The sequence below is a fragment of the Falco punctatus genome (genome assembly GCF_963210335.1).
Source record: "Falco punctatus genome assembly, chromosome: 6".
NCBI lineage: Eukaryota > Metazoa > Chordata > Aves > Falconiformes > Falconidae > Falco > Falco punctatus.
Window position 1 is genome coordinate 57216457 of NC_137585.1, and position 24181 is coordinate 57240637.

Consider the following 24181-nt stretch of genomic DNA (forward strand, 5'->3'; position numbering starts at 1 on the left):
TGTTCCAAGGAACAGAGACCAAGGCCCAGGCCTCCCACGCCCAGCTCATCAGCAGTTTTGCCTCTTTCATTTTTCTTGATGAAGTTAAAAATACAGTCCTTTTATTTTTCCGCTCTGCAGTGGCATAACTTCATCAGGAGCAGGGCAGGCTTTTGCCCCACACAAGTGAGGAGCCTGAGTTTTCAAGCGTTCTTCCAGGCAGTGGGAGTTGGTGGGCTGAATCTCCTCAGGCTGAGGAGGGAACTGAGCCCACAGCCCCCCTTCTAGCCACTTGAGTAGAAACCAAAACTGCTGGTGAGTCTCACAAGGATGTCATGGACCATAATCTGAAGGAGCAGCCAAAGGTAGCAGCGTTCAGGGCAGATCTGAAGTGGACAGACCCACCTCTGCTCTTCTGATAACATTGGTGTTTCCTCTAGGTGAGCCTGCACAGCTCACTGCCATGTGCAGTAACTGGTTTGCATCCACTCCTGAGGATCCCAGTTCTCCTCATAAATGTTTTCCCCACAGGGTCACAGATCTCAAGCCAGTGACCAAGTGGCTTAAAGCATGTCACTGCAATGCCTCCTGTTTAGGTGCCCACATCCTCTGTTGGATCTTGCTCAGGACTTGTCTGAGCATTGTGTCTGCCCTTCTGCACTTTCAGCAAATCTGTGTGAGACCACTTTCAGGAGAAGACAAGAAGTTCAGTCAAACCCAGGGGAAGCATGGTCAAAGTTTTCTTTCATTTTTTTCATTAGAAAATTCTACAATGGCTGTTTCTTTACTCTCCAGGTTTTCCCACAAGTGCTGCATCTCAAATGTCTCTGGAGCAGCAGCAGTAACATTTTTTCCATCACTGAAGGTCCTTTGTTGTAAAGCTGTCTCAGAATCTGTTAAAGGTGGTGTAGTGTCAGCATTTGACACTGTACTGTGACTATGGAAGCTCGGTAAACTCCATCGCTGAAGGTTTCTCTCATCATCTGTCATGAAACCAGCTATGTTGCTGCTATGGGGTTCATGCTTGGGCTCCCCTATCACAGTAGGAAGTGACTGATGCACCTCAGAGCCTGGGAGGTACGTTGTAATTTCTGGGGGGAAAAACAGATAGTCCAGAAGAGTCTTATTTGCCTCAGCTAGGCTCCTTTGGAGCGTCTCTTCTGGCAAGCTTGCGGTGCGCTCTGTTGGCAGATCTGGTTTGCCCAGTACATCAGTTGCTTTCTCCTCAGCTTCAGAGATGACGACCTCAGGAACTGGCTTGTTTGCCTCGGAGGAGGTGTCACTGTCGCCGAACGGTGCCTCGCTCCTTGAGGTTTCAGTTATGGGTCCTAGATCTCGGCTACTATGAACTCTGCTGCTTCTGTCAATTCCATCATGTTTCTTCTTGAAGCTTGAGGTAGAGTGCCTCCCTCTCGTGTGCATTTCCTGCAGCCGTCTGATGTGCCCTTTCTCATCTGCTGGGAAGAACACCGAGTTCTCACTTGTCTGCCGACTGTAGCGCTGGTGAGCCGGGGAAGAAGGACCCTCATGGACACTGAGAAATCTCTTGACTCTTCTCAGCACTGAATGTTGCCTTCGGTGTTTCTCCTCTTCCCAGGGCCACTCTTCCCCATAGAGAAATTCAGTATCAGCCAGCCTGCCAAATAAAGCCAGGTAGTAGGTGTCACTTACATATAGGAACTGTGTGGCCTGCCTGCACATATATCCTGCTGTCTCAGCAGGAAGACATAGGAACCAAGGCCCTAGTGTGTCCCCAAGGAAGGGCATGAAAGGGGTGAGGGTGCCAGGAAATGCTGCCTTTGGACCAGCCAGATGACACAGACAGCTCTCCACATCCAGGTGTCTCTTCTCCTGAGGACTAGGCTGGGAGGGCATCCAGCCAGCCGTCTGGCACCATTTTGTACCTGGGCTGCAGCCTCTGTGGCATCGCCACATGGTTAGGTTTGTGCTTAGGGTGAGGGAGAGAGAAGAGAGAAACCCTGGTTGGTGCTCCAGGTGCTTTTTCAGGAGAATGCTTTGGGCAAAAATAACACTGATAAAGCTACTGCTGGAAGCAGAGTGCGCTGGTTTCAAAAAATGTTGGAATTACTCAGATGACCACATCTCACTTACTTTTGGGCATGACAGTGTGTCTGAAAGTCCCAGCTGCACCTGGTACTCTTCTGCTTGCCCTGGTGGTTCATGAGAACAACTATTGCTGCATCTGCCAGGCAATGCAGCATACATTGCTGACTTGCTGCACCCCAGAAGACAAGCTAAACTGGCCCAGTTACCTGTTCTAAGGGCAGGTATGGCAAAGGCAAGGAGCACGGGGAGGCAACCCTAAGCTGGAGGGACAGAGGAACTTCAGCATTTGTGAGAATCATAGAATAGTTTGGTTGGAAGGGACCTTTAAAGGTCACCTAGTCTCACCCTCTCCTGCAATGAGCAGGGACATCTTCAACTACATAAGGTTGCTCAGAGCCCCATCCAACCTGACCCTGAACATTTCCAGGGATGGGGCAACTACTGCCTCTCTGAGCCACATGTTCCAGATGTCAGCTTGCGGGGGCTGGAGAAGACTTTGGATTTGGGCTCAAGTTTTATGTATTTGCTTTGGACTTGGATGAATTTTTATACCTACTTTTGAAGTCTGCCTAAGAACTACCCAGTTTTTTTAGTGAGGTGAACAGAGAAACAGTTCAGAGGAGAAAATAGTTAATAAAAAAGTCAAAACATCAAAGTTGTTTGCATTTCACAGGGGCTAACATGGAACTATTTTTCATTCACTCCCCCTTCATTTTTTGTGTGAAGTCCTTCTTACTAAAAATGGTTTGCAGACTTCATAATGTTTCTTCTTCACCACCTTTTCCCCCTAGCAATTGCAGTGAGATAGATTATATTCTGTGAGGTTTTCTTCTTTAATTTTTTACTTTTTTTCTTTACTTTTCTTTTGGCCATTTTATAGTTTTTCCAGAAGGAAATAATTTCTGAAAAGGCTGTGTGTGATAAAAGGAACTCATATAAACCATTGTTCTTTGTAGTAGAATACATGCAAAAATGGAAAAATAAGAGGAATAAAAATGAGAAAACACCAATTTCCAGGCCAAATTAAGTAAAAAATTAAGCACATTTTATTTTGATAAAGGCTGGAAAATTTTGGAAAAATTGAGAACTTCTTGAGGTAAGTTTTAAAGTTAAAAAAATGGGTGCTATAAAGTTTTTTAAATGATTTTCAGATAAAAATGTCTACGTGCCTTGGTATTTGCTCAGGCATGGTGGTATTTACACTTACTAACCTGTTCTGTATTACAGCATGTCACGAGTGTTTAAATTCAACAGCTTCTAAGCTAACTGGCCTATCACTGATTTCTTGTATAGAACCTGACAACATGGGTCAATCCTACAGACTCTATGTGTTTCTTTGTAACAATGGTTCTGGTGTTGATCTCTGCAAATAACTCCTCTTCATCCCTTCACTAAATCTGACCGTTCCAGCTTCCATGGCTAGTGAATGAATTAGTGAATGAAAAGTCATACAATGTTTAAGATAATTTCTTGTTTAACTTGACAAAAATCTGGACTGATTTTAGCTATCAACATGAACAAGCAAATGAATAGCTGTTTTGCTGACTGGAGGATGTATGAAGAAGCTGCAGTAAACAAAGAATTATTAAGAAAGTCAAGTCACTGTCTACAGGCACTATCCTGTGCTCAGACACTATCAACAAACCCTCCCTGCAAACATACTCTATTTATTAATTACACAGTTTAAGCCACGGGGGCACAATGTGTGTGAGCACATGGATCACCAGAGACATCACTCCAACATCAGCCTGTCCACTCCCTCCTAAGATCATTTCCCAATTCCATATTCCCCGCTCACAGTACCATCACAGCCCTCAGCCCTGTGCTGACTGTCCGTCAACATGGGCTGTAGGGGTGATGATCTTTCTGATAGCTTGAAAGACCCTTTTAGTGCCACTCACCCCATTTCAATAGTCGACCCAAGAAATGAAGGGATGCAGTAATCAGCAGCTGCTTTTGTGTACGGTGGCCGGGCAGAGGAATCATTCCAGTAAATATCTTTCTCCATCCTTGGTAGATTCATGTGCATCTCGTCCACTGCTAGAAGTGAGACCTTAAAATTTTGGTATACATCGTGTCACTTTCAGCATAGTACAGTTTATGAACTATTACTCCTACTCCTACTCCTACTCCTACTAATCTGCTTTGTACTCCCTGGGTCAACATTTCTTTCAGAAACCCTTTAAAGTAAGCTGTGTATGCTGGCCTGGGCATCACTCAGTATTCTAAAATATACCCTCTATACCCTCCTACACTCATGAAAGCATAAATTTTATTGTAACTTGAGCCTTCTGTGCTGCAAAGATATTGTGTCAGATTGAAGTCCTTTCCTCATGCATGATGTAGTTAAATAGACATGTGATCCTCCACACGCTATGGGAAACCCGTGTAGAGTATTAGTTGTGCTCCTTAACATGTCCAGAGGTCCAGAAGCTTTATGATAGGCTTCATCCACATTTTAAGACATTCAGAACCAAGTATGTGATCATCCTGCTCTAGGCCTTCCAATACATTTTATACGAAGGGCTCTGAGGCACCATAGCATGAGTAGCCTGAAGTGGTGTTAAGCCAGAGAGCATCTTCGGCAGCATGAAGGCCCTCGGCACTCCTCAGCATACCTGCATTGCTTGCTCTGCTTAATATGCTGGTTTGCTTGCTCTGCCTTTGCTCCCTGTAATACCTGGGCTCTGCTTTGCAGTCTCAATTGTCCCCGGCAGATGTGGGGTCTGACAGCAGCTCAACCCAGTGCTTGGCTCTACCTGCAAGGGGAGCAGTGGGTGCCATCGAACCTCTTCATGTCTTTGGGCCCCTTCAGGGCACGACAGACAGGGGTTGTTTGGGAATGGGGGTAACTGCAATAAATCTGTACCCTGCCCATCTCACAGCTCCTGCTGCTGAGGACATTGGCTTCTGTGCCAACCACAGATGCTGCCATGGGCAGCAGCATCACAACATGAATCATACAGCCCTGCTTATAGTTTAGGGCCCTGCCTGATCTTTTTGGTATCTTCACTGTCTTCATTTTTTTAAAATGTCAGATTCTTATACAATATGGTAATGTCTAGACAATCAGATTAGCAAAACATGTTCTTATTTACGTGGGAATAGATGGCTTTGTGGATTTTGCAGGATTGACCTACATTACATGTTTTTCCAGGCATAACGTGAGCTTATAGTTTGAGGTCAGCTGTTTGCATGGTTAGTCAGGCATTGTAAATGCCAAATACCAAAATCAAGATGCATTAGATTGTAAAAGGAAAATTTGGGGATCACAGACATAGGTGCTCCTTTGGGGAAAAAATTTGTTTTGCTGACACTTGTTGCCCTTAATTTGCACCTCAATATAAGAAATAGGATTAAATGTAATGATAACCTATGGTACAGTAAAGCTGGAAGTAGGAATAACAACAGCAACCTGTAAATTTCTATCAATACACCAGTTAGTTTCAAAATCATCATCATCTTCTCCGAATGGATTAATAAGTTGTTCAGCGACCTGAAAGGAAAATGAGACAGTGAACAGAGGTTGGCAGGCCATGTCAGGACTGCTGCCACAGAGAAAATAGGATCGGATTTTTCTCTGTCTCCCTGCCTGTCACTTGCAATCATCACTTGAGCTCCCGTATGATGGTTTTGCCAGCCTAGCGAAGGAACAGCTTGCTTTCCCCACAGAGTCATTCCTGCATGCCTCGTTGGTGCTGTCAATCATGATTGTTGTTGCTGGCCTGCTGGGAATTGAGACATGTCTGGGCCACAGTAGTTATCACGTAAGATAGTCATTACCTTTCCTTACTGTTCTCTTTGGCTGATTTAAATGAATGATTTAGCAGCTAGAGGCTCTGTTATTGCATTACAGTCTACGATACTCCACCAGCCCAATGGGGTCAGTATTCCCAAGCCCTGCAGCTGGAGTCTGCCAGAGAGAGTACAGCTCATCACTCCAGCTCAGCCCTCAGCCTTTGCTGCTTTATCAGGGGTGATGCTGATGGCATTCCTCTGAAACTTTTCAGGAAAAGCAGCCCACCAAAAGACTTGACTTGAGTGGATGCTGTGCATCATGCTAGCCAAAGCCAGGAGACAGGACCTGAGTTTGTCTAATTCAGCCTGCCATTTGGGTTTCTGTACATGAAGTGATTAAAGCTGCAGGGGAAAAGCCCATCCTGTGGACGAGACAACCAGTGAGCTCAGGCTGTTTTGTGGTGAGGCGTCTTAGTCTGGGAAAGGAAAGCTCTCTAGCTGCCCATGGTCTTATCCAGTCCTGCAGCCCCCCAGAGGAGTAAATAAATGGAAAACCAACCAGAGACTGTCCCCCTATCCCCATGATCACCGAAGTACATTGTGGGGAGAAAACTCATAGCTGCTGAGGGAGAAAAAAAAAAAAAAAAGATGAAATAGGAAAACTTAACCCCCCTAGATTTTTAGGAAATTCAGACTGCTTCTCTATTTCTCAGTTCCTTGGTATGTTGAGGTTAAATATCCTCTCCCCTTCATGCTTCTCTCCTTCTTTTTGTCTTTTAAGCCCCAGTTTTGAAGCTGATAACATTCTTACTGGCCCTTCCAAGCCTTCCTGGTGGTCACCAGGGCCATGAGCAGGAGCAGTGGCCAGGTCCTTGGTTTAACGTGGATATGGGTAAAGCAACAGTATGATTAAACAGCCCTGGTCATGAACTTTGCTATGGACAGCTATGATCTAAATAGCTTATAATAGTAAGGCTGTCACTCCACAGCTATTTATTCTTCTGCACCTCTAGGCTGTACCAGTGGGTAGGCTGACTTTCCTAGGCCACCACTTCCCAGGCCAGTGGCGGAAGAGAGCAAATGAACTGCTGAGCAGACTAACACAACAAAACCACCTGTAAGGCAGGAGAAATGGAAAGGAAACAAGGGGACACCTCTACTCACACTCATTGGCCTGGCTCGTGGCATTAAATTTTGGGTATAGCTATGGAAGTGCTGCAATAGGAATGAGCCAGAATGCAGACTGTGGCTTTCCAGGGAAGACCCTGGATCAGCTTAGTGTAAACCAGGGGATCACCACCCAAAAATCCACTGCAAAACCTGCCACATGAACTAAAAAAAGTGAGGAGGGCTGGGACAGAGGGAACAGCAGTGGTGGCCTTTTGCTTGGCTGACTGGGTCCTGGCATGTGAGATGTGACTTTAGTCTCTGGAAAGGAATGTAGTGCTGTACAACTAAGCCCTGTCTTTGGACGGTCTATCTACCCCTGTAATGAAAATGGACATTTAGAAGTGTCTCACGTGATGGGAAACTTTGCCCCTGTATTGCAGGTATAACAAGCCAGGCCTGAGGCCAAGGAATGAGCTCAATTTAGCCATCATTTCTGAGAAATCGCCAAGTTACTGGAAGTCAATAGCTCAGGGCCCTTTCTACAGCCTGGCAGCCAAAGCCCAACATACTCAGCAGGAAGCTGGCTGCAACCTTCAAGACAGAAATATCCTGACTTGGGGACACTGCAGGTTTGGGCAAACCTCCGGTCTGAGGGAGCACTGCCAACATTAAATTTGTTTTTTAAACCTGCTTCTACTCCCTTTCATTTCTTTATGCAGAAGATTTTTCAGTTACAATGGCATCTCGTACCTGCTGTAGCCAGGAGTGGCTGGAAGCCCTGAGCCTAACTGGAAAAGATGCTACTGACAGCCTTGGGTGCCGATGAAGGGGAAGCCATTCCCTCCTCAAGGAGCACCAGCAGGGCAGTCAAGAGGAACAGTTTACAGTTTTGTAACCCACTAGTAAAACCCTGGAAGATATTGCCTAGAGATGAAGTCTCACATTTCTGCAGGAACAACGTGTTCCCCTTGCCACATCAGCCTCTTTTCCTTTCTCTCCCGCTTCTGTCCAGGCTGGTCCCCATGTTGCAAATCTCCCCGTCCCCTGCGATTTCCTAGGACGCAGGACTAGAGGAGCTTGCCCTGATCAGGCACTTTACTTTGCCTCAGCAATCCGCCAGCTTGGTGTGCTGCCTTCTCTAATCTGCCCTTTGAAGCTGGCTGTGGGAAAGGGGCTCTAAAACTGTCCAATTTTGTGCAATTTATATTCCAACAGAAAAGTCAGCTCTAAGTGTCCAGTCATGATTAATAATCCCAAAAGGAAATCTTAATGCACATAGACCCTAATTTACCAATCTGCTTTTTATTTGAAACTTTTTTCCAGTTAGTCTACCTTAATACTTACTGCAGAGGAGAGAACTGCCATGAGGTATGTGGTTTAATTACTCAACTACTAGATCGATGGTGATGTGTTAACTGAACAGGCATCAATGGGCTGGTGGGTAGCATCCAATTCCTTCTATAACTCTTCTTTTTAATGAACATTTTTATGCGGTGGGGTTGTGGCCAATATTAGCTGTCACTGTTTGATAGCCCTCTGGAACTGGACACCCTTAATTGGCTGCATCTGATTAAGTTAACAGCAGATACTAAAGGCTGTCTTTGATCATAAGAAGAAAGTATGATCAATCCCTTTCAGCCCACGCCAGGTCTGCAGCAATATTTTCCCATCATACAGCAGAGTGGGAGAAAGGTTATTTTTTTAATCTTTTATTTGTCATTTTATAGTTCAAGTCCTGGGACCAAATTTTGCTGGAGTAATTCTCCCTTGGGGAGTTGTTCTGGTTCTACCAAAATGGACTTTTTCAGCTTCCTGACCATTTCTTACTGTAAAATCTGTCAGGTGGAATTAAAAATGTATTGTATGATGTTTCTTTATGATCACAGGACACTTTGGGCTGAGTTCAACTTTGGTGTAATTCCATTAATCTTCAGTGATTTTACATTATGCCACAAAACTGACACCTTGGTTTCAGCTCTGACATCTTTACCATCCTGCCCAGGGAGGGTTCCCCCATGACCTGTGCAGAAAGCTAGTTTACCTTGAGCCATCCTGCGTAGAAGAAGAACTGTAACAGTGTGAAGATTGGAACATAAAGATCCAAGTCATGTCCCTGATACCCTTGATCAGTATCCAAAAATTGGCGCCCTATCAGGCAGGCAAAGAAAAAAGTATAGACTGCAAGAGTAACAACCTGCAAAGGACAAAACTTCATTTAATTTGTGCAATAATACAATCTTATGCGTAATAAATATGTATTTGCCATATAATTTACAAATCTGTAGAGAGGCCACAGGAGTAATTATGGCCAGGAACAACACCCAGGAAACATAAAAACATTTCAGTGCTACTCTCCCCTCTCCCAGGTTATGAGCCTTCTAAAAATCTACACATTAAGTATGACTTAAATGGTTAACCAAGCCTCTAGGATCCTGTGGGAGTCAACAAGTGCTCAACAGCTCGGACACTCCGGTCAAGTCTATGGATGCTTTGCATCAAACTCCCTTTTTATGGAAACTGTGTTTTGAACTTTGTGAAGGATAATAGCTCAGTACCTGGGTATAGACCAGTGGAATTCCAACCCAGTCATAACCAAACAAAAGACTGCACCAAGACCGGTACTTATTCATCTCCTAAAAGGGAAAAAAAAAAGAAAAAGAAAAAAAAAGAAGGAAAACCAAACCACAACATACTAGAATTGCATGGGGTTCAATTCTAAATTATAAATACTTTGTTACAGTTCATTTTTGCACATATAAAAAGACAGGAAGGTATGAAAGTGTACTATATAGATTGATACCAGAACGATATCCAGCACCCCACTGTCACATTTGAATATTCACTTCGTTTATGGAGTTGGAATGCTTAGTGTATTTAGTATATTACATACTTCTTCACAAATTATCCTTTGTTTCTATCTTATCCGCAGCCTAGTGGTACATGAAAGAGAATGTGCTATATCATAAAAAGGATGTCTGACCACTTAATGAAATATTCAGGGAGACTATCTGCATTGAAACTGATTTTAAATCTTCAAAATGTCAGATTATTTCATATTATTTTTACCTGCAGCAACAGAACAAGTATGAATTTAAAGTGGTGTTACAATGATTTTTTCTCATCAATTTGTTGCTTCAGTTAATACCTTTTTAGTCATATAAATACAATCCCAGCAAACTGCTGCTGTGTGCTTGAGCATACATCACTACACAAAGGAAAGGGGGATAAATCCTGAGTATGATCATTTAGATGACACTGGAGAGCTGTGCACGCTAAATCAAATTATGTAAGTGAAAAGCTACCACATAGCAATTTCAGGTTAGCTTTTTACTTTTTCTACTTACGTTCATCAGTGTCTGCAGATCTACGCTGTCTCGGATTCTTCCCTCTTTTCGTGCCTTTGATGCCAAATTCCCAAACCAGACAAATGGGACCCAGTATTTCAGGTGTGGAGACTTAAGGTCATCAAAAATTTTTCTTTCATATCTTGTCATAAAACCTGTTTACCATGCACCCCCCCCCCCAAAAAAAAAAAAAAAAAGACTTCATTTATTCTGTGCTTCCACTGTTTTGATATTACAAATTTTGAATATGTTTGAATCTGTTTATGTAATATTTGCACAGAACTATGCTAAACACTAATTACAATTTTAACTAGTAGCTTCCTCCTTTTTATGCTTTTTTGCTAGGATAGATCTTGCTTGAAACAATTTATTTTTGCACTAACCAGCTACGCAAAATCTTTCTTGGTCAATATATGCAATAAATTGCTATTACTGTGTTCTCATATCTGACCACTGACATATTGTAGGTACACATAATGTTAAGAATTGTACAGATTACTCTCTAGTTCCATATTCTACTTTCAGAAAATAATGAACTGGATATATCAGTCAAGAAACTATGACTTTTCAGCAATGATGACTTTTGGCAACATGTCGACATATGTTGTAAAGGCAGTTATTTGACCTCCAGATTCTGATAATTTTTTGGTAAATCTGCAAAGCAGTGAGCAAGCAACAGAGGATAGAAGTGCATGCATGAAACTGAGCTCAACAGAGAGCGTGCCTTCTGCCAGCAAAACACTTCCCTGCCAGATTGCGTTTCATGTTTTCTTTGGGGTTATGAAGGCGTGCAAAGAGATGGAAAGGGAATCATGCACAGAAGTCCTGCTGCTAGCGAGCCACGGGGCCAGGTGACACACTGTGGGGCTGCAGGCTGAAGCTGCTCTCTGCCTGGCAGTTTGCCTTGCCGGGGTGCTGGGAAGGTATTACATTTCCCGCAGAGTTCCCCTGGCCTTGCAAAGCCCTGCTTCCCGCTGCCGCACGCCAGTCCAAGGTCAGATAGCAGGGGAGCCAGGGCTGTGTGTGACAAAACCTGCAGCAGAGCAGTCTGCTGCCTGTGCCTGGCACGGGAGCAGCTGGTTTTTGCAGCAACACCCTTACCCTCTTGGGTAAGAAAGCCCTGCTCTGCTGTCCTCCTTCCACCCAGCCTTTGAGAAAAACAACCTCGAAAATTCATTAGAGGAACTTCATATTTTCCTTTGTTCAAATTCTGGATTTTCTGGGATTAAAGCAATCCTCAGGTTTGGAGGATCTTAGGTTTTGCTCAGGAGTGTGTCACCTGCCAGGGTGGGTACAAGCATTCTTTTGTTGTGTTGACATTAGCTCCACGGCAGCCCCAAAATAATTACAAGTTTGAGAACTGAAAATTCAATAAGGGAATTGAGACTAGACAGGATTTTTTTCTAGTCTCCAGCTAGTAACTAAGAATTGGCCCATTGTTGCTAACATTGCTAAAGGTAAGTAGGCCAGCAAAAAAAACCCACCAAACATGTAAACTCAGTTGTGTTTTGTATAAAAAATGTGAATAAGGTAAAAGGAGATTTGTTACACGTGGTAACCCTCTCAAATATTCTGTTGTTGAGGAAAATGCCACTGCCGTACAGTTGCAACAAATCAACGTGGGAGGTTGAATGAATGAATGCATGAAATGCTGCAACTACTGAGAAGGAACACAAGGAGAGGACAGAAAATTATGTGGAAGAGAAGAAGTTCAGCAGGAAGACACAGTACTCCTGCAGCATTCTGGAATTTGAGAACAGACAATCAGAGCTTTTAAAATGTCCCTGGGCAGTTTAGAGCCAGCTCTCATAATCAACTGCACAGAAATACTCAGGCAACCAGACAAACTGACCTGCTAGTCATGACGCATGACTTCTAAAAGTTAGTCTTTCAGGCTGCCTTTTATTTTTGGCTGGCCAGCCTGCTCATTACAGGACAGGAAAAAATGTTTCTGTCAGGCTGACGGACAGAATATCAGAAAATTGACAGTCTGGAGTAAACGCTGGGTGCAAGTCACTTGGGAGGCTCTGGGAAGTCATTACCTGGAAGGGCACAGCCCTGAGGGGGTCACAAAGAACAGCAAAGCTCCAAGGATCAGTTCAGCTCTCCACTGAAACTGGTTACCTTTTTGTGCAGAAAAGCTCAACAAAGCCTTGTTCGTTTAACAATAACATTTGATTTGACATTATTTTTAAAGTTATTTGTGTTTATATTAACTAAATATTCTCTTTGATGATTATTAATAATGCGTAGTATCCTTATCACATTAAATATTAATTCTGGATTGCTCTTACTGCTGGGAAGGTTATGGCAAGGCAAACAACATGCAGTCCAGAACAGCCTGCTGTTACTGCTGCAGTAAAGAAACACATTATATTCCATCAAATACAGGGGAAGATATCAAACCTTAGTTATTAAAATTAAATTGTTTCTAAATATAGCCATACTATCTTTATTCAAGAGTATTCAAAGAATTGACTGGAGAACTCTATGAACAAAATAGCTGGTTTTGACAAGCACTGGAAGACGGGAGCAGCTCCAGAAAATGGGAAATATTTGGCAAACACTCTGCCAAGATCTTGAAAAGGATGATCTAAGGAAGGACAGGGCACTGAATCCTTGCAGAAGCATGAGAAGCTTGACATGGGGTGCAATCAATAAAGAACCAAAGGATTCAAAGTGAAGAGTGCCAGCCAGAGTGACCTTATGGGAAAATTATTGATGAGAACACAGGCCTGGCTAGAAGAAATCACTGGTTTTGTCCCTCCCGTGATTTGAAGAGTTTTCAGTTCTCCTGTCAAAACTGAATGTTTTGACACAAGACTGGCTCAGGGTACCCTCAGTAAGTACTCTGGAGACCAGTAGTTAGAGAGGAAGGAACTGAACAGCCGTCATCTTCCACATCTCCAGGTACACTAACAATGATCAAGTAGATAAAAGTTTCACTTTCTGCTTCTGTGTTATGTGGGAAAGAGTTAATTTAGGTACTTCCTTCCAGCAGAGGGTTTGGGACTGCAGACTTCAGCCATGTAGGTATTCACGTTGTGCTGAGCTCACACCTCATGTTTCTCTTCAGCATTTCCTATCAGCTGTTTTGGGCGGTTCTCTGCCCAGCTGCTGACTCATTACTCATGTTTAAGACTCATGTTCTTGAGCATCCAACTTCCCTATTGCACCTTGCAGCCAACCGGATTGGTATGCTCAGGACTGCCGCTAGGCATTTGACACTTAGGGCATACGTGCTGCAGCACTCAACATCATAACGTCATGAATCTACATGCATCTACTGCCTAGAGCTTCATAAAAAATGCTAAAAAAATGAAAGAGTTAAGAGGAAGATCCAGCACTGAAGACTGTGTCTTGGAAGGAGACACTACAGATGGTGAAGTTCCTAAGTTTGTTCAAGCCTTTATGCACTCTGCTAACAGGCAACTATTGAGAGAAAAAAAGGTGTTCTCATCTAATTAGAAAAAGAACAACCCAAATCTATTACAAAATCCAGTGGCTAGAAGATGACTCTATGCAAGTTCAGACTGAGAATAAATTTTCACTTTTCAGCAGTGAGGTCCTCACAGTGAATGACAGTTCATCTAGGATGAAGTGTGGTCTCCAGTAGACCCAGCTGAATTTTAAATCAGGGCTGGTTATATTCCTAGAAGGTATTATAGCTCAGTCAGAAATTGCAACAGGATAAAGGATGTTGTTAGTTAGCTTTTATGCCTTGTGTTATGGATGAGTCAGACTAGATTGTTATGATACTGTTCTCAGATTTTAGATCTGTAAATTTAAGCAGTTCATTTGCTGAAAAGTAAAGTGTGTAGCAATAGTTATGGTGTGGCAGTTCTCCGTTTGACAGTGAAATGCAAAATCAGCACAAGTTGTTTCTATGATGACTATGCTGTAAGTATCAGATTCTGCTGCTCATGTTCATATTAAATGCTGCTCCCCCATGCAGTCTGATATGTAATGCCATAGGGAGACAGGGAGGGTTTAATTGCAGAGTACTGTCTAAATCACTGGATGTTAATAGGAGCAAAATATATCCTCAAGTGCTCAGTACTGCATCAACAAAAATTCTGTGGCTCAATATGCATTAAAACCTACAGAATATGTACTGAAACCACAGAGCTGCCTACACTGTCAATGCTTAGTTTATAGTAGAATATTTTCCACTGTTTAAAAAACCAAAACAACCAAAAGTTGTTTTCCAGTCTACAATTTTTGTAGAATGCGGTGACATTTTGTTTCTTTTAGAACAGATTGTCTTTAGCAATAGGGAGGCAGAGCTGGATTAGCCTGCTGGAAATGTTGTAATTTTCCAGTGTGTACTAGAAGCAGATTGCTGGGGAGAATGACAGAAGCTTCCTTGACCTCTCACAGACTCAGGTAAACAGTTTTGTTGAACAGCACAAGGAAGAGAACTTCAAAATCTAACTGAATCCAACATAAATGATTTTTTTCAGTGAGATGAGAGCATTCTGCCGGGATTTTTTTTTAAATATCCAAAGCTTCTCACACGTATTTGAAATGTGTATGTGTATATTTTAACTTGCTACAACTTTGCTTACTAATCTCTGCCAAAGGAATAATTTTACGAAATGCAAGACATTCAGTAAAAAATGTATGATTTCTCCTATTTGGAACAGATCCCCGTGTCTCTGCACTAGTGTGCTACCCCTGACGCTGACCACGCCAGTCAGAAGGCACCGCATCAGACCTTGCCTTTAAATCCTCAGCCAGCAGCCAGTCCTTCATAGACAAGCAAAGTCTTACATGATTGAACTCTCTTCCCCATCACCACACCTCACTGTTATCAAAACAAACAGGAAATGAAGACATGCTTAATACATAGTATATTTATCCCTGAAAAACTGTGAGGTTGTAAATTTCAAAAAAACCCCTTTGGGGCTGGGTTTTTTTAAGTACATCACAACACTTAAAATGTGCAATCTTCTTAAAATAAAATGACATAAAGCTGAACTTGTGAAGTGCCTGCAGAGATCAGTCTGTGATACATGCAATGTCATATCCTAGACATCAAGGAAATGCCATATAAGAAGCCACCGTTCCTACTGCATTGCAACTACATTATTTTTCACACTTTGGAGAACATTGTACCTGCTCCATATGCCCGTGTGTTTGGGGCAGGCCTGCATCCTCCATGATGTCTGAAAGTAGATTGACTTAAGAGTCTCAAACTCATTTGGTTTCTATAGTGTTGCTAGATGAAGACTTTAAGAGTATTAAAGATGCACATTTAAGGGCACATCATATAAGCCACTGACAAAAACGTGACAGCTTTTACACGGGTTAGTATGAGGCACATGAGGCCAAAAAGGTAAGAAAAAATGAGTCTGGGTCCTTCTGTCCCTGTGCCCCACCTCTGAAGGAAAGGAAAGAGAAGGATGATTCCTGTACCTGCTCCTACCACATGGTCCATGGTGGGGAATCTTTTGTACACGGCTGTGCTCACAGAGCGAAAGATCAGCAGGGATGTTAAATTCACGTAACGCATGAGAGTCCTCCTTAACAAGCGCCCATATTCATCTCTGCCCTGCACACAGCTGGAGATGAGGAACATCAGACGATCTGGCCACGGCAAGTTCACAAACTGGTTCCACCAGCGATTCACCACCAAAGTAACGTAGAAACCTAGGGATCAGAAGGAAAAAAGTCCAGTGCCTATCAGGATTTTTGTTTAGGTTACTGTAATTTACTTTGTGGAGTGTTATTCATATCACTAAGCTGCTACATTTCCCAGAATAAATGCAGTAAGTCACGTCAAAACCCAGGATCCAATCAATGCTAATGATTTAATAGACACTGCAACCTAATGGCCCATTCCAGCTGAGTATCTTGTACTCATGAACTTCCAGATTTCCTCTTCTGTAGTAAACCTTGAGTGGATTTACTGCTTTGAATTACTGCTTTGAAGGATGAGGCACAATTTATCAGTGTTAGTGGGCATTATATATATATATACATATATATATATATATATACACATACACACACATTTTACTATTTTCTTGGTATATTAAGAACATGAGCATAAATGTTGATGTGACAAAATCAACTTGAATTTAAGGAGACCTGCTGGAAGCCAATGATTTTATCATCATCCTCTAGCTTCCCATATGCCCCTCAGCTCTGAAATGCTTTCATGCACGGACATTCACAAAATGTCTGAACAGAGACAGCGTTGGAGAGTAATTTCACATGTAACCGGTACTTACCAAGCACAAAAGTTACCGGGATTTGTTCAGCATATTTGTCACAGTAAATTGATAATTTTTCAAAGAATCGTTTTTGGCTACCTGTAAGAAAAAATCTGCAGCAAAAATAAAATGTATCTGTCCTTTCACAATATTCTGGCACTAGATACAAAGTGCAAATATGTATAAATAATCAGGTATGTGCAATTGGGAGCAACCTTGGCTAATGTCTTCAAGTGAATTCTTAAAGGTGAAATGCTGAACACATTTGGCATGTAATTAAAGAAGCTGGAGGAGAAGACAATATTATCGCCTGGTCTTTGCAGTTTTCTCATGATAATTTGCAATTTTCTTATGATTTGACTACCACTACTAATTAGGATCAATACACCTGGAGAATTAGTTTGCTATCTCATACAGACCAATGATAATAGTAAGCTGTAAGTCTGCAAGTAGAGCTTGCTCTCCTTTTTCAGGGGGCTAGTTAATAGAAATGCTCAGGTCTGCTGGAATTGCAAAAGGTTACCAATCTCAAATTGCACTTATCTGAAAATGTTACATTGTTGCAGCAGTTTTTTTGCTCTTACTCCTACAAAATTTTTCTTTTCCAAAAGCAGAACAACTGTATTTATTTCGCAGTGAGGAAAATATTCATCAGATGATAGAAAATGAGTGGAGCATGGCAGCTTCTGTCCATGGAAAAAGATATCTAATGAAATACAACAATATCAAATATAAACATTTTTTTATTTGTATAGATGATTATTACAGTTATTCTTTGATTTAATATAATAGGAACACATGACATATATTTGGTGGGTTTTGCTTACAACTGTGCAATAAAACCTGGAGTGCATATAGAAAGCTTTCCGTAGTGTATTTACCTTGGTCTTTAATTGCCTAACATTTCAGTAAAGCTAGATTAATTTAAAAAAATGTAAGACTCTGGTGTTACTTTACATATTAATGCTGTAATTTGTTTTCCAAGTTTACAGGTATAGGTTACTGAACATTTTTGAAAATTAGTAATTAATCACAGACAAACTGAAGCTCATTTTCTCCTTGCTTTACATAAAAAGCAAGCACTGAGTTCTAATTACAGATCAAGAGCTGAATCATTATTTTGATACTTCTGTGTAGTGTACTTCATCAATTAGAAGTGTCACTGTACTAATTGATATATTGCATCTGTCATACAGGTGTTTAGTTCACACCTTGGTGGAAGAAGCAACTCTCCTAACGTGACCCTCCCAGGTGCTGGGTGAGACACAGCTAATAACCACGTCTGGTTTCCGTGCAGTTTTGCTTGGCCCTTGTAGGCTTAAAAATAAAGTTTGCATGCTGTTCTAGCTCTAAGCAAAACTTTGCTTTTCCTGACTATGTAACCTGGCTCTCACATTATTACTCTTCAGGGTTATTAAAGAAATTACCACTGAGCAACTGAAGACACAGTTCTGCAAGTAGGATGAAAGGTCTATACTTATTATTTAAAGCAGAGGCATGCTCGCTGCTGCCAACTCAACATCAGAACGATAAAAGCTGTGCAACATAGGCTAGCTATGGGTGTTTACTCAGCCCAACTTCAGTAGGATGGTTGCTCAATGCTGGGCTGAAAGTAGAATCACTTGAATATGATAGACAGTATTTTATTTATATCTTACATGCTTTCTCTGGAACATTGAAGTAAACATGGAAAGGAAAGCACATTAGAAAAGGTCCAAGGAAAAGACAATAACTATGTAGTAACCTCCCCCCGTTGTTCATCAGCCTAACACTATGAAGTGGGAAACTTCAGTATAAGATTTAATGAGAGGTGAATTGGAAAGAGTGTACCTGTATAATACACTTATCGCTGTGTAAAGAGTAGCAAAAACAATAAATTCTCTGTACAGCAATTTGTAGATACTGCCTTTCCACTTTAGGAGTAATCTGTGAAATCCAAAGAAAGTGGCATTTGCTACTTTGCTGGAATAAGTGACTGTCATCGTCTTGGCAGGCTGTGCCTAGAAACAGTAAAAGAGAAGCAGGAAACCAACATTTTAGACAGTGTATCCTAACCTGAATGCACCCTTGCATAGACAGATACATAACTATACATGCACATATACACATATAATAGTATATGTATAGATAAATACATCCTGTTTGTATTTATATATATGGAAAGAGAGAGAAGAACAAAAATCTTGCCATTACAAGCCCCGTTGATGATGAGAAGCTGTATTGGAGCTTTACCTCAAAGACCACACAAAAGCAACAGCTTGCAGCAAATGTGGCCACCTGCCTTGGTGGCAGCAGCAGGGACATGTTACATCTCTGAAGCCTCTGCTTACTCTCAGTTTGCTCCAGTCTAGTGTGAGCAAAGAAAAGGAAGTACATTTCCTTGAATATTTTTTTTCAAAATTTTTCAGCTTTTCAGCAAGAGAAGCAAAGCTAAAGTCCACAAATGCACCTTCCTCCCCTGACAGTATTTTTAGCTGGCTTTAGTAATTATACTTATTTAAAACCAAATGAAATTTGGAGACTGCCTCTTTTATTAACAGTTACAACAGCAGCTGAGATCAGCTGGGGAACCCTGTTATTTCTTGTCTTGGCAGCTAGACACACTCGTCAATACCCATGCATTGCATGGCCATGCAAAAAAGCCATAGGGTTGTTCAGGTAGGCAGTGTGCAACACGATGCCATTAAAGCAGTACCAAAAGTATACAGGTAAGTATTTTACACTGAGTTTGTTATTTGCTTACCCAGGGTAGGGAGATGCTCCAGGAACTTTTATGTGCTTACTAAAAAAACCCTGACTCCAAGTGTGGATTGAAGCAGTTTTGTACAGCATGGAAGAATGGGAGTAACTAAGATGGGCACAAAACCTGAAGGTAGTTATTCTGTGTCATAAATATGTTTCTTGTCTATATTTTCTTGATACCACTGTAGATCATTTACTCTCAGAAAAAAATCTGAACGCTAATAGATGGCTTGTATTTTATGCAACTTGGCTGTGTCTCTGATGCAGAGCATAAAGTAAGCCATTAAAATTCAGCTGTAAAAGTACCACTTTCTCTTTTAGTCACCAAGGGAATCAGCAGGGAAAAGACACCATAAGCCGTCTATTGCTGACAGACTCTCCTCTTCTCTGCAGAATGGCTGTGCAAGGTTTGCCACTGTGGGCTTGGAGATTTTTTTGTGTGTTATTTTTTCTTTTAAGATGCACGGGTTTTATTCTTTAGCATCTAAATGATAGTTTTCCTTTTTCTGAGACCTGGCACAGGCCTTTAAATTTTTTGTTGTCATTGTTGAACTCCCAAAAGTTCAGTTCAGGAGCCAGACTGGCTGACTGGCATGCATAAATGCAGCCCTGTCTGCTAAAAAGCCTGTGGTCAAGATGCAACATGTAAGAAAATGGAACCAGAGATTTACATTCTCCAGCAGAAATAGGGTTTTACAAGCAATGGGAGAAGTCTTTGGCTGTGCTATAGGGGAGGAATGGGGGTGAAAAACTCAGTGTTTCCTGGGATTCCTGTAGGAGCCTTTAGTCCTCACCCATTGATGCTGGGGAGTATGTGTGTTCAAGCCATATCGTCAAGAAGCGTGTCTCTGTCTCCCTGCTAATATTCCATTTGTAATGGAAACCTCCAGTAGGACTGCCTTCGTGTAGGGACTTAGATCTAGAAAAGATATGTGATAATGTGAGGGCATATAGCCTAGTGGGAGCCCAGACTCCCCGCATAACACAGTGCAACAAAGAGAAGTAGTTAGATAAATGCAGTCTAACTGTGGGGGCAACCCACCGTCAGGACAGGGGACTGGATAGACACCCTGTGGTTTCGGATCTTTGAGATGAGAGCAGATAGTTGGACAAAAGATGATCTTCAGGAAGAATCCATATAGCTGGGACATACAGAGTTGGGGCTGAGTGGCTCTGCTGGTCTCCCCTGGTATCTGGGCTTCTGTGAAACTTTCTGTCCAGCCCCTCCTGTCATGGGCCATGGAGGGAACAAGACTGCTTGCAGCACCCTCACAGCACCTGCAGCTCTGCAGGGAGGCAGTGATTAGTGTCAAATCCATGGCTCTCAGTTTCTGCATATGGGGCTCAGGAAGGAGTTGTTCTCCCGGGCATCAGTGACTGGATGGTGCCAGAAATTGGCCAGTAGCTGAGCTGGACAAAATGGGTCTACCTCCTCTACAGAGCTGCAGCAAATCCTGTCTTGCAAGGCCCAGTCAATGGGGTTTGTCCACAATTGCAGAGCTGGAATGATAATAGGATTCAGGATTAAGAATGTTCCTCCCCACATTAGACTGGGAGAGGAGAGTTTCTCCATGAAGTGCAATTTGCGCGCTTAATTCCAGCAACTATTTCACTTAAACAGGTTTCAGCTATCTCTCTTAGCACTTTACTCAATGCCCTTGGCTCTGAATAGAAAGTCTTTACATTAGCTTGGGAGGCACTGGACACCTGCAGCTTTTCCTTTCTGCCTCTGAAATGGGGCAAAGGAAAGGGGGACTGTGACAGCAGCTTCAGGTTTTGGTGCCTTTGTCTCCTTGCCCTGCCTTGCCCGTGTTTTAGCTTCCTGCTAAGCAAATGTTTTATTGAACATTAATTATTGGGTTCATATAGGGACTTCAGAGTAGTACTATTTAATGTCCTAAAATATACATTAGGTCAGATTAGGTGATTTAAGAACCCTTTAGACTACATGAAGCTATGAAAGACAGCCCCATATTTGTTTGATTAGATTTCACAACAGAGCAAACACAGATTTAAATCTGTGCTCATGTTTTTTTCTCTGGGAACAGCTACAACCAGTTGAATAAAACCACTTGGGTACAGTCTCCCCCACAATGGGAAGTTTTGGGATAAAGCTTTGCCCTGGGACTGATTCTTGCATAGTGGTCCCAAGCCCTTGGTTCACAGGCAACATATTAGTTGTGAGGCCTTCCAACACTACTCACGGTCACAGGAAATTAAAAAGCTAAAACTGAGACAGACAGGAAGAGCAAAGCATAATGATGCCCCCCAGCACATTCCTGCCTGAGTGCTGTTTTGGCCAGGGCAGCAGAAGGACTGGGACGGTCAGATTAGATACAACAGGCACTGGTGTCAGGAAAGACTTTCCTATTAGTTGTGTTGCCCTTAACTTCATTAGCAGATATAGGGCTAGGCTTTCAGTTGGTATGGATTTGCAAGTTTTGAGGACATAACACAAAAGTTATGTTCATTTTATGCCTGCAGAGACTTTGGCTCATACCTATGGTGCTGCTTTTCCTTTTGCTTAGGGTTTGTTCCCACTCTGAAACTTTCCCAAGCACATGCTGAAATGTGAGTTATATATTACTCTACTTATGCTAAGATCATCAGAAGCCTTTAGGTATAAACACCTAAAAATAAAAAAACTTTTTTGCCCTCCTACCAATATTGAGCCCAACTGTAAATGGGATTTTTGCCTGGCTGAGAATTTCAGAATGCATTAGGATTCAGAGAGAAACCACAGTAAAAAATAACAGCCATCAGTTTTTCCTAACAGACCATGAAAGGCACATTACAGAATGTATAAATAAATAGTGCCTCTGTGCAGACCTACCCCTTGTCATTGTATCACCTTATTTCTTGGTTTATGGCATAGTAGAGAAAGTGAGTGAGAAAGATTCAAATTAAGCCAGCTATAAAAGCGTATTAAGCTCATGCTATATCCACTGACCTGCTATTGCGATTCGGCAGTCCAAGCCCGGAGGCAAATCCCAGACCCTTCCTTTCTCAGACGTCCCAAAGTCCCCTTCAGGTCTGCAATAGTCACCCTGCTCTTCCCTTAACCTGAAGCGAGGGGTTGCTGCTGCTGAGCCCCAGGAGGAGTGGACTGACAAGAACAGGGGTTAAAATGTCTTTCCACTTCTGGAAGTCTGTTTTTGCCAAGTACTCTGTCCTGTCAGTTACAGAGGGAACAAACGCAAGCAGCAGCAGCAGCAGCAGCTGCTGATCTTGCTCTTTTCTAGTCTATAATTATAACGCCACTTGCCATCGGAAGGACCCCTTTCATTTGAATGAAGACTCTTGTGATGGTTTGGCTGGCACCTCCAGTTCTCTACATTTTGTTTCCCATCCCCAAAATGGGATAGAAAAAAAAAGAACATTTTTTCTCTGAGACTTCTCTTGAAAAGTGTGATCTCTCTGAGCCAGCCCTACAAAGACACATCAGTGTATAGCACGGACTACTTTTAAATGGGAAGACTGGAGACAACCCCATCAGACTTGGGAATGTGCCCCAGCTGCACCTCGATCCCACCCTGGAGCACACCTTTGCCGCATTGTTGCATTGCTGATTCGAACTGGGAAATCAGGTCTCTGGGGTATGCTGCAGAAATCAGCCATCCCTCAAAACAGGCAGAGCTGCTGTTACTAAAAGGCTCAGTGAACCTGTTCACGATGGTACATTTCAGCATGTGAAAGCCTTTCTGCAACTGCAGAATCTGCACAGGACTTCTTCCCCCCTTCCTCTTTGTAAAATGAGATGAACTAGTGTCTTTTATGACCCATGGCATTAAGAGGGAGCTGTAAAAGGTGATAGACTGTGAAAGCCCAGGAGATGTCATATAATGTTGCCATAAATCTCTACGGAGAATGAAATAATGTGACTGTGAAGGAAATAAAAAATTGCAGGGGGAGAGAATAAGCAAGATTTATAGATTTAATACATTTTATGATGAAAGGGTTCCCCCCCCCGCCTTAGTCCCATTAAACTATTTGAGACCACTTATTTAATTAAAACTCTCTTGGAAAGAAAATAAGTTGCTGCCATTGTTTGCTTTTCTTCTCTTTGGCAATGGCAGAAGGAAGACACTTTGATGTCAAAGCAGGTGAGACATTAGACTGCGGCGTGTGTCAGGCAGTGGCCTCTGGTGAAAGATGACAAATCATTTTAGCATTCAGTGACTTGGCATGAAGACACGTACTGCCTGATCCTATTACAGTTACTGCCCTCTGCAAGGAAAACTCCTAACAACAGGGATATTTTAAGGTCACTGGTGAAATAATTACTTAGACCTAAAACATTTTTCTTTGCTGAGTGTAATCGTTTGCGGGTCTTGCTGAGCAGTAGATAATAGCACCTCTCTCTGTCAGTGGGTATCAGGTGGTTTTCCTGGCTGCTCTTCGGTTCCCCTGCAGGTTTGAGTAGCTGAGATTGCTCCACTGGCTCTAAGCTGTTTTGCAGAAGAAATGAGATTTAGAGCTCCTGTGTGTTCAGAGGCAGAAATAAATACAAGTTTCCAGCTGTGTAGCTCCACTGTGACCAGTTCTGTAGGAAATACTCTTAATCACTAAGGTGCCCCTGAGTCCTTGCTGGGTATTTCCCAAAGACACATGATGTTTTTATCTCTCCTTCTCCGTTTGCCCCCTCTCCAAGAGAAGCATACTAAATTGGTGTAGCGCCTTTGCTAACAGAGGCTGCTGTGTGGCTTTACTGCACCCTCGGACTTGGCTGGGCACATCCTTTCCCAGCTGTTGGTGCTCCCATTTTAGGGGACATTCGGGACTCCAGTCCCCATAGGCTGCCTGGCTCCACTTGAATGCAGGAGGGAGCGGGGAGGCAGTGACAGCTTGTGACTGCTACCGCTAAGTTCTCTGTTAACGAACTTACTACCTTTTCTAGCTGGTGCTAATATCTGTGTTAGCATTAGTGAGCGGAGACCTTTACTGTAACTTTTAAGGCAGCCTTAACATTTTGATTCAACTCTT

General features: G+C 42.5%; 1 protein-coding gene across 3 annotated transcripts; it reads right to left on the minus strand.

Moving 5' to 3' along the window:
• Positions 1 to 79: 79 nt before the first annotated feature.
• Positions 80 to 22278, minus strand: BEST3 (bestrophin 3; the record flags this gene model as incomplete). 3 transcript variants are annotated; one of them, XM_080391122.1, is made up of 11 exons in its annotated part: positions 80 to 1615; positions 3948 to 4099; positions 5462 to 5542; positions 8936 to 9088; positions 9450 to 9527; positions 10239 to 10393; positions 15657 to 15890; positions 16475 to 16569; positions 18287 to 18456; positions 18689 to 18803; positions 22149 to 22272. In XM_080391122.1, 10 exons carry the CDS (start codon positions 18758 to 18760, stop codon positions 712 to 714), a joined length of 2094 nt encoding a protein of 697 aa, XP_080247248.1. In that variant the 3' UTR covers positions 80 to 711. The 3 variants fall into 3 exon arrangements, with proteins under 3 accessions (XP_080247248.1, XP_080247249.1, XP_080247247.1); XM_080391123.1 differs by lacking the exon at positions 18689 to 18803 and having other exon boundaries at positions 22149 to 22278; XM_080391121.1 differs by lacking the exon at positions 22149 to 22272 and having other exon boundaries at positions 18689 to 18832.
• Between the last annotated feature and the right edge of the window lie 1903 nt (positions 22279 to 24181).